The 10842-nt window shown below is 45.3% G+C and overlaps 1 protein-coding gene and 1 non-coding gene across 2 annotated transcripts; both read left to right on the plus strand.

Annotated features, from left to right (window-relative positions):
- Positions 1-5032: 5032 nt before the first annotated feature.
- TRNAF-GAA (transfer RNA phenylalanine (anticodon GAA)) lies at positions 5033-5106 on the plus strand. Its single transcript has one exon. It is a non-coding gene; the product is annotated as a tRNA-Phe (tRNA).
- A 1356-nt stretch (positions 5107-6462) lies between these two features.
- LOC134384066 (PRAME family member 8-like) lies at positions 6463-9231 on the plus strand. Its single transcript, XM_063105705.1, has 3 exons — positions 6463-6749; positions 7142-7723; positions 8658-9231. The coding sequence occupies exons 1-3, from the start codon at positions 6463-6465 to the stop codon at positions 9229-9231; spliced, it is 1443 nt and encodes a 480-aa protein (XP_062961775.1).
- Positions 9232-10842: the final 1611 nt, after the last annotated feature.

Here is a 10842-nt window from a genome sequence, read left to right on the forward strand (position 1 = left end):
CCAAATTCAAAAGACCATAAAGAACAAATATCAGTTTTTCTTCAGATCGGCACTGCCTCCACCCCTGATTTATTCAGTTGGGTAAACCTTGGCTCCTAGGAATCTGTGCTTGGAGGAATTTTTTAACTCTTGGTTATTACTTTCCTTACAACTATTGTGTCCCCTGCCCCCCGGTGTGCTGTATTCTCTCAGGGATCTTAAATGCTTTCCAGCACCCACATGCATGCCCAAATGATCGCCATCATGTTCCGACAACTCAAGGAAACCAACACTGACTATGTAATTGCTGACCTTAGCTCCATGACTTTGAGCCCCAGTGTACCTACTGATGCTGATAACCCCTACCTGCCTCCTCGTCCCCATGACTAAGTCAATAGCGGTTACCAAGAGAAATGCGTCCTGAGAGGATGACAAAAGTGGGCTATAATTCAAGCAAAATTAAAGTGGAGACCAGGCTTAAAATTTCTGAGCAGGTGAAAGTGACATTATCAAGATGGCAGAACAGACAATTCCCAGCGTTGCTCCTCCCCCAAATAACCAATTTACAACTATTGAAAAGCAAAGACTGCTAACCTGGGACTGCTGGAGCTGGAGGAGGAGAGACCTTCAGATTTCTCGAATGTGCTAGAGGCCACAGGGAGAGGGTGTAGGGATCGAGCCTACTGTTCTGAGCCGTGGCTGCTTCTGAGCCAACCTGCTAGGAGGCAGAGAGTGGCTGCTGCACACAGATTGAAGCCAGTAAAAACCACAGCGGCACCCTTTGCATAAACCTGCTTGGAGTCTGAAGGGAAACGGAGGTCTTTGAAGCACACCATACCAGCCCACAGACCATAAGACCACTGGCAGGATTCCCCTGGGCCTATATAGTAGGAAAAGACCACAGCTGACTGGAGAAAGGAGCCACCCAGAGGCCAGTGAGTTATCTCAAGGGACGTATGTGCAGCCTGCCCCATGGAAAGTGATTGGAGGGCAGGGGAAAGGCTGGCCTGCTGGAAGGAACATAGAGCACAGTGAGGGCTGCTAGTCTCAGTGGAAATCCTTCAGGGTGATAGACTTGCAAGGGTGCAACCCGCAGGAAAAACTCAGTCCCAGGCCAGAATTTTCATACAGCCCAGACCCAGAAGTGATTATCGATCTCCCCAAAAACTTTCCCAAGAGAGTCATCAGCAAAGCAGCAATTTAGGTCAAGCAAAGAGCTCAAGGTCTGGTCCCCACACGAAGTTCCCCCAACTCAGGAACTAACAACAGGACAGCACATTATTTCCTGTGCAGAGTCTAAGTGGTGGTAGTAGCAATTAATCTCCCATAGAATGAAAAAGAAATCCACAGACCAGAAACAAAGCTCTGATGACAACCTATAAAACCTAGAAGAGTTAGCAGTCTCTTCAAATGTCCAGACATAAACATAAGACACAAAAGTGGAGAAAGAACAGAGAAATATGTTACCACCAAAGGAAACAAACAAAGCACCAGCCCTGGATGCAGAGAAACAGCAGATCTATGAAATTTCAGAAAGAGAATTCAGAATTACCCTCTTGCGGATGTTCAGGGAGTCGCAAGAAAATACAGATAGAAAATTAAATAGTATCTGGGGAAAAAATTCAGGAGCACAATGAGAAACTTGACAAAAGAATAGGATCAACTAAAAAAAATAGAAATTCTAGAAATAAAGAATACATTATATGAATTTAAAAACTTGATAGAAATCTCCAACAGGAGACTCAATCAAACAGAGGAAAGAATCAGTCAGCTAGAAGATTAAAAACAAAATTATCAAATCAGAGGTGCAAAAAGAAAAAAGAATGAGAAAAAAATGAAATGGAAATACAGCAAATATTGGACTCTCTTAAGCAAAATAACCTCCACATAATTGGCATACGCAAAGGAGAAGAAAAAGACAGAGACCTACAAAGTACAGTCAAGAAAAGAATTAAAATTTCCCAAGTTTTAAGGAATAGTCCAATGTTGTGAGGGTGGTGAGGAAATCACTTTCATCCTTAGTATAATGACTAAAGGATAAACTTAACAGAACAATAATATACACAACAACCATACAAGAGACCAGCAATATTAAAACATTGTATTGTAACTTGGAACAATACAATGTCAAACAGTGTGTGTGTTGGGGGGTGAGTGGCACCAAAGCATAGAGTTTGCTTTGGTTTTTCCATTTTTCTTATACATAAAAATTGTTATTAGTCTAAAATAATTTGTCATCAATATAACATGTTTTTTGTAAGCCTCATGGCAATCATAACACAAAAACTTATGAGACGTACTAAAAACAAATAATGAGAAATCAAAATGTTCAGCTGGAGAAAACCACTCGACTACAAAAGAAGACAATAAGACCAGAAAAAAAAAAGATTTACAAAACAACCAGAAAAAAACATCAAGATGGCAGTAACAAGTCCCTATCTATCAATAATAACCCTAAATGTAAATGGATTAAATATCCCAATTAAAAGACACAGAGTGGCTGAATGGATTATAGAACAAGAACCAACAATACGCAGCCTACAAGCAACTCACTTAGCCAATAAGGACACACACTGGCTGGAAGTGAAGGGATGGAAAAGATATATCATGCAAATGGAAACAAAAAGAGAGTAGGAGTAGATATATTTATATCAGCTAAAACAGACTTTAAGCCAAGGAAAGTAAAAAAAAAAAAAAGAAAAAAAAAAAAAAGAAGGTTATTACATAATGATAAAGGGATCAATTCAAGTATAGAAGTAGAGAGTAGAATAATAGTTACCAGAGGCCCAGGGGTGGGGGTGGGGGTGAGGAGAAGGGGTCAGGGGAAAAGTGGTGGGCTAATGGGTACGAGACTATGCTGTTTACCCTAAGTGAATCATTGTGCAGTATATGCATGTATTGAAACAACCCACTGTACCCCACAAATATGTACAAGTAAATGTTAAAGTATTTTGAATTAAAAAAAATTACTGAGCAAAAAAAAAAAAAAGGTAGGAATTAATAATATCCTAATAATAATGATAATAAAAAGACACAGAAAAAGGAATTAATGATATCCTTAACCCTGTAACCGGGCACACCCAGCTCCCAGCTAGGCTCACCAAAATTTGATACTAGGCACATAGGTCTGGCTGCCTGCCCCCGTTCAAAAACAAACCACTTAAAAGTCAAATATTGGTGAAAATGGAAGTCAGCTTTTATTCAGTAATACGGGTGACCTGAGGAGATATGTGAGGCCAACCCATTTCTCCAGTAAACCTGAAGGAAAATGGCCAGGATACAGCCACCTCAAAGACTTGGATTTACTGAGGGGTTTTTAAAGAGGGGGCTGAGTGTACCAGCCAGCTGCAAAAAAATAAATAAATAAAAAGAAAGAGGGGGTTGAGGGAATGGAACGTAGGAAATGAAAAGCAGGAGGGAGGGGCACGTGAGCCGCGAGGGCTTCCTGCAAGGTCTCAGGTGCAAAGTCTTGCCAAGGCTCCATCCGGTTTCTGCTCCTATCTTTGCTATCTCAGGGCCTGGGTAGTGCGTGCAAGTCTGCAGCTTTGGGCTGGGGGGAAAACAACTTCACAATTATGTAAATAATGTCATCTTGACCCGTAACCAAGGTTCAAAATATCAAATAACTAGAAAAAGAAATGCATGCCAAGAAAAAAATCTATGTCCTTTTAAAATCTTTTAGAGCCCATGTGGTTTTAGGTCCCAGCACGGCTTCAGTCCTGCTCACACCAGCAACCCCGCTTAAACTGCAAACACAAGCAAAACGTACTTGGGCCATTTCTCATAAATGCTTTGTTAGACAGAAGCAAACTTAACTACAGCCAATCACAAGCAGCCAACTAACATGCGTTTGTCGCTGAGGACTCTCCAAAAAAGTAACTAATAAAAATGCAATTTTGTAATTGCAGCCGATCAAATGCATACATTTTATTTTGCTTTTGCATTTTCCTCATAAATACTTGCCTCTGACTATTTGTCACTGAGACACCAAATCTTGTTCACTCTGATGTTCCCCAATTCATGAATGCTTTCTACTCAAATAAACACTTTAAAATTGTTTTCTGCCTCAGAATGTTCTCTTACAGGCTCTATGAGCCCTAGAAAGTGACTGGGGCTGATTGTTGCCCGAGAAACGTCCCAGTGCGGGCAGAACCCTGACTCTAAGAGGAAAGGTCTCCAGGTGGTGGCCTCCAGGATGACAGAGAAACTTGCCTGTGACTCATGTTTATTTCTCTCCAACATTCTGAGGAGTCCACAGCTTCCACCCTCAGTGGCTTTCAGACATGGGAAAATCTGAGTCCCCATGTCTGCCCTTCAGTGCCACTCTCTGGCCTCTGCCCCAGCTCACATTTTTAGATTTAATCTTCTCAAGCCACTTTGCTGAGTTGATCCCATCTTTTTGGGAGGATACATCCTGTATCTTCTGGGGAAGACCAAAGACTAAAGCTCGCTACCTGCCCTCAGGATAATGTTGGGTTTAAGATTTGACATTGTTTCTTTTGCAGCCACTTCCATTTTAATTTCTAAACTTTATCCAGACAAAAGTCCTTCAATCCTTCCCCTCCACCCCCACTGAAAAACCCAACCTATTTTAGGTTGTCATGGATCATTTCCAGGGTCTCATTTAGGACACCCAGCCTCACCCGTCCAGCCAACATTCTTCTCACAATTTCAGCCTGATTTCCTTCAGAGAGGCTTTGACTTTTAAAGTTTTTAAAGTTTTAAAGACCAGTCACACCCAGAGAGGTACCTCCTGCCTCCCTGGATAGACACGTAGTCTGTCATGTTAGTTGATGTAAAACACAAGTGACCATTGCATGCACCAAGATTTCTATTCTTTTTATAAGAAGGGATGACACTACTGTCTTCATATTATAAAGCTGTTTTAACTCAAGAACATTTTCATAAATACGATGTGGCCAAAGTTCCCCCAACAATGACACTTTCACATTTTGTTTTTTTCCAAATAATGTCAGATTAAGCACTGCCCTCTCCCACACTAGGGGATATGATTGTCACCTACAAGGTACTTCAGAAAGTTCATGTCAGGGCTGGCTGGTTAGTTCAGCTGGTTAGAGTGTGGTGCTGAAAACACCAAGGTCAAGGGTTCAAACCCTCTACTGGCCACCACCAAAATAAAAAGTTCGTCTAAAAGTAGAATTAAAAGACAGTAAGAACCTATCCATGAACATTTTGAAGGCCTCTTCTGTTACTAGAACGCAATCAATGTTTGTGGAGTCAATCAGTGAATAAGAAAGCCTGTAATCCAATCAGGATTTACTGGGTGGAGATTCAGGAATCTAATCACACATCACTTTCTGATTGGGCGGTGAAAAGGAGATGTGAGATTAGAATGGTCAATAAAAGCTTCTGAGAGTTCAAAGAAGAATTCCAGAATCCTGGAGGCTGGAGTCACCGTCTGGTTCTCTCTGAGGTCTGAGCACCCTGCCACCTTCTTCCAGACCTGGTAAGTCACCACCTCCATAAGGAAACCCTCATCTGATTTACCTTCAGCCAGGCTCACGTGGTGACATGCAGCTCAAGATGGCCAGAGAATTTGCTCTCTCTTTTAGGATGAGCAGATTTTAAAGCTTTGATTTTGCCTCTAAATGCAATTTTGTCTTCATCCCTAACATTTATCCTTTCTGTTTATCTCGTTTTGAAAATTAACCAAGAAGATACTAGCAAAAAAATGAAATACATCTAATTGATTATAATTTTATTTCTTGATATTTTAAGTATTTAGTTTGGGTGCTCTTGTAAGTTCATGGACTTTGTGGTTTTCTGATTTTACAAGTCAGGGTTTCTTTTTATCTAAAAGCTTAAAAAACACTATACATGGGCTGGCTGGTTAGCTCAGTTGGTTAGAGTGAGGTGTTGTAACACCAAGGTCAAGGGTTTGGATCCCCTCACTGGCCAGTGACAAAAAGTAAAAAAAAAAAAGAGTATAAATAAAAAAAAAATTTTTAAGTGAAAACTAATGGTGCCATTTTAGGGTTTTCTCCTTTATTAGTTAATCTTCCCAGTCAGATTAAATCGTTGGAGTTGAGAATGTAGGCTGTGTTGAGAAACTTGAAACTCCCATTCCCATTGTTTTAGGGCTTGAGTGATTGTCAGAAACTTTTCCCTAAAAGGGGTGATGATTAGATTTCAGGTTCGTGGGTACCCAGTTTCCAATGAGACTGGAATTGGGTGGAGCAGTAGATGGGGACGAATGAGCTAGCAGTCACCTTGACCCTTCTCGGTGCTTATGAGAGGGTGATTATGGTGCCACCAGGAGCAAAGCTATGACTTTGCAGTGACTGAGTGCAGAGTGCAGTAGGGTAAGCTGAGGATATCTCCAACATGGCCAGAGCAGAGACTTTGGCCTGCATTGGTCTCTTTGAAGAAGCGGGAGAAGATGAAGTTGCTCAGTCTTTGCCTGAGAAAGACTTTTTTTCCTGGCTATTTTCTCAAGGTTTCTTTCATTTCAGATTCATCGGGATGAGCATCTGGGCCCCACCCAGACTCCTGGAACTGGCGGGGCAGAGCCTGCTGAGGGACGAGGCCTTGGCCATCTCTGCCCTGGAGGAGCTGCCCACAGAGCTCTTCCCGCCACTGTTCATGGAAGCCTTCACCGGGAGACACAGACAGACCCTGAAGGCCATGGTGCAGGCCTGGCCCTTCACCCGCCTCCCTCTGGGGTCCCTGATGAAGACGCCTCACCTGGAGACCTTACAAGCTGTCCTGGAGGGGCTCGATGTGCTGCTTGCCCAGAAGGCCCGGCCCAGGTGAGGGTGACCGAGGTAGCTTGGTCAGGAGGGTCCTGGTGCAGTCAGGGATGTGGAGGGATGAATGGTGGACCAGAGGTTCTGGTGGTGCCAGAGAGGACATTCCAGGAGGCCTTGGCCATTGCTGAGCTCTGCCTGGGGAAGGGCTTCTGGAAGTGTAGGACTGCCGACCATGCAGGGACAACTGAAGGAATGTGTACCTGTCTCTTCCCAGTGGCACTTAAAGGAGAAGTGGGGACCAAAAAGAACCTAGCAGAAAATGGAATGGAGAAAAGACAGGCAGAAAAGGAAGTGGGGAAGGGAGCAGCTGATGTTGGGGATGTGGAGTAAAAGCACAGGGTGGTATTTGGGGTCCTTGCCTAAATTCTGAGACTCCTCTGCTTTGCCCACAGAAGGTGCAAAATGCAAGTTCTGGATCTACGGAATGTTCATCAGAACTTCTGGAGCCTGTGGTCTGGAGCCGAGGCTGGTGCGTGCTCACCATGGGCCACGAACGAGACGCAGTCAGTGGAGGACTGTCCAGGCACAGGGGGGAAGCAGCCATTGAAGGTGTCAGTGGACCTTTGCCTCAAGGAAACAGCGCTGGATGCATTCCACACCTGCCTCTTCCTGTGGGTCCAGCAGAGACAAGGTTTATTACGCCTTTGTTGTAGGAAGCTAGGCATTTCTTCACTGCCCATCTGTGTTATCGGCAAGGTCCTGCGCATGGTGGAGCTGGAGTGTATTCAGGAGGTGCAAATGGACAGAAACTGCGATCTTCTCAAATTGGCGAGTTTTGCTCCTTTCCTTGGCAGAATGAGTAATCTTCGCAAACTCCTCCTCCACCACGTCTTTGAGATTCCAAGGATCTCCCCAGAAGAGATGAAAGAGACTATTGTCAAAATCGCCTCTCATTTTGCCAGGCTGCACCATCTCCAGGAGCTCTGTGTGGAGTCTGCCGTCTTCCTTGAAGTCCACGTGCACGTGCTGCTCAGGTGGGGAAGGTTGGCGTGCTTTCCCTGCAGATCAGAGCAAAGCGTTGTGTGTGTTTACAGTCCACATTAAGGGGCATCCCCTGTGTGCCAGCTGCTGGTGATTTAGTTATGAAGGAGACGCTAGAATGTCAGCTCAGGGTCTTCTTCACTTCTCTGTCTTAAAGTGCGGTAGCAAATAACCACCCAAAGGCAGAGGGATAAACTGGGGTACATGTTAGAGACACGGGCACCGTGCTAGGAAGCTCACCACTGAGGGGTTGGGATCTAGTGAGGGTGGGTCTGTGACTTCTTCCTTAGGAAGTGTGTCAGAGTTAAGATGATGGAAAACAGGAAAATGAAGAGGGCGTTGAAGTGGGGGAGCGCATCAGACCTGCACTTTTCCAGATACAATCTCTGCACTTACCAGCTTTGAGAGCAGAAATGAGCCTCTAATTTTTTGTCTATAAAATGTTGCCTTGAGCTCCAGGTAAGGTGATTGGTGTGTGGGAATCGCATGATTCTGTAGTGCAGGGTGCGGGAGCAGGAGGGAAGAACTGCACAGTGATCGATGGTTTGCTGCTGACGCAGAGATGGAAGTGAGCCCTGCAGCTGGTGACCTGGCTGATGTTGCCAGATCCTGCCTGGGTTTGTCCTTTGTGATGTCTCCTCCTAGCCTCGTCCTGCCCAGACACATAGTTTTCTGCCTGGGAGCTTTAGAAAATTTGTGGACTTGACCCACTTACACAGTGATGGTGAAAGGACTCAGACTAACATGGGACTCAGACTTGAATGACTGCCGTTTTCAACATGAGCATCCGAGGTGCTGTCCATTATCAGATAGTCAGAATGACCTCGGCCTTGGGCAAAAATTTCTTCTCCCACCTTAAGGTCATTTCCCACCACCCTCCTCTTGCCACTACCAGTCCCCAGAGCTAACCGCTTATTCTCTCCCCAGGTGCCTGAAGACCCCCTTGGAGACCCTCTCAATACACAATGGCTGGCTCTATGAATCAGACATGAACCATCTGTCCCAGTGTCTGAGCATCAGTCAGCTAAAGCACCTGGATCTGAGGGGCATCTGCCTGATACATGTAAGTCCTGAGTCCCTCCAAGTTTTGGTAGAGAGTGTTGCCGTCACCCTCCAGACCCTGGACTTACAGGACTGTTGGATGACAAACCCCCAACTCAATGCCATCCTGCCTTCCCTGAGCCGCTGCTCCCAGCTCAGGGCCTTCAGCTTCTACGGGAACTATTTCTCCATGGCTGCCCTGAAGGACCTGCTGTGCCATACAGCGAACCTGGCCAATTTAAGCCTCGAGATGTATCCTGCCCCTCTGGAGAGTTATGACCCCGATGGTGATTTCCAGTGGGGCACATTTGTCCAGCTTCGTGCAGAGCTGATGATGACACTGAGGGTCTTCAGGCAGCCCAGGATGGTCTGGTTCAGTAGCTATCCCTGTGTTCGCTGTACAAAGTGGCAATCCTGTCAGTGGGAGGGCACTAGTTGCTACTGCTGCTTGCCTGCCTAGTCACGTGCATATATCAAGCTTTCTTCTGGGCCCTTGCAAAATGAAGCTGGGATGTACATTCATTGTAAATGGAATGCAGAACCCATCATTTCAGACATCTGCTCAGTGGGAATGGAAATAGGACGGGTGATGCAGAAGGGGGCAGGATTAGGGTGGAAATGTTGACTTGGGGACTTGATGGGAACTTCAGGTATATGCGTCCTATAGTCTCAGAAATAAAGATCGGAACTGCTAGAGCGGGATTTAGGCATAAGAGGTACATGAGGGAGCTACCACTGCACGGATGGTTGTAAAGAAACTCGTAAATAAAGGAAACTTTATTGTAATCCTTCTATTGTCTTCCTTGTTGATTAATCTATTTTTTCAGTTCAAACCTCAGGACTCTCCAGTTAGTGATGGGGAAAGAGGCACTGAGCTGTGTGTTACCAGTGAGGTTTGGACCCTGGTATTCAAGGTGTCTAAATGAAGATTGGTCATTTTGATCAATTCCCTGTTTACTTTTTAACTGTTTTGATCATTTTCTCTTTGTCTTTACTTCTCAGGGCATCTGTTACTTCCTGGCTTATTTCTATAGCTGTTCAGAGGGTTAATACCCACTAGGTGCACTCACAGGGCCTGGGACATTCACATGGGCATGATCCTGAGTCCCTGTCAGGAGCCCTCACTGCTAACCAGATGCTGAGACCCTGGCCACTCATGGGTGGACCCAGAAGCCTCAGTTCCTGGCCTTTGGCTGTCATGGGAGAAGGACTATAATGCAAAAGCTGTGGCCCCACACTGGAAGGGGACGTCCCCACTGCATACTAGGTGGAGCCTGTGGGCCTCACCAACCCATGTGTTGGCCTGATGGGGAGCGGTCTTTCTTGGATTATAGTAGTTGTATGTAGTAAATACGTACAAACTAAAATACAGAACACTTTAAAAATATTTCTGTGTCACATGTAAATAATTACATCCTTTGGGGGTCTAGGTCATAATGATGAGAGTTTGACCTTCCCGCAACACCTCCCTTCTCTCCCTATCAAAAGAGACAAACAGCGCATTTTGAAATCAACATGTCATCAAGGGATGGATAATGACAAAGTACCAGTGGGTACATGAGCGACCTCACCTGTGCTGACTGATTCTAACCAAAGGGCACCCTCGTGAGGCTCCCTGCTGAGGGTCGGAGGCTCGTGGTATTGGGCAGGGACCTTAGCCAGGAGCCTTGGTTTCCCTGTAAATAAGGATCATGATGTGCACCCAGCTCATGGGACCCTTGTAGGATCCAATGAGATGACGCACCTTTAGGACTTGCATGGGACACGGTGTGCAGCAGAGCTCAATAAATGCATCTCTTCCTTCTTTTTCCCTCCTAGCAGAAGCCCCCAGCGTTCTCCATCCTTCAGTCTTCCCCTGTATTCCTGATACCAGGGAGGAGGAAGGGAGCATAGGACACAGTGGGACTCAGCTTGTACCTGGGGCCTCCACTGAATCATGATTCACCCGAACAGCAGAGCTTTAGCTGCCAGCAGGGCAGGGAGGACCTGACCGGATTCATCTCTAGGGATCAGGGGATAAAAATTTCCAAACTGTAGGATTTGTGTGCCGTCTGCTGGTAGGTCAGACCAG

The sequence above is a fragment of the Cynocephalus volans genome, chromosome 8 (genome assembly GCF_027409185.1).
Source record: "Cynocephalus volans isolate mCynVol1 chromosome 8, mCynVol1.pri, whole genome shotgun sequence".
NCBI classification, from domain to species: Eukaryota; Metazoa; Chordata; class Mammalia; order Dermoptera; family Cynocephalidae; genus Cynocephalus; species Cynocephalus volans.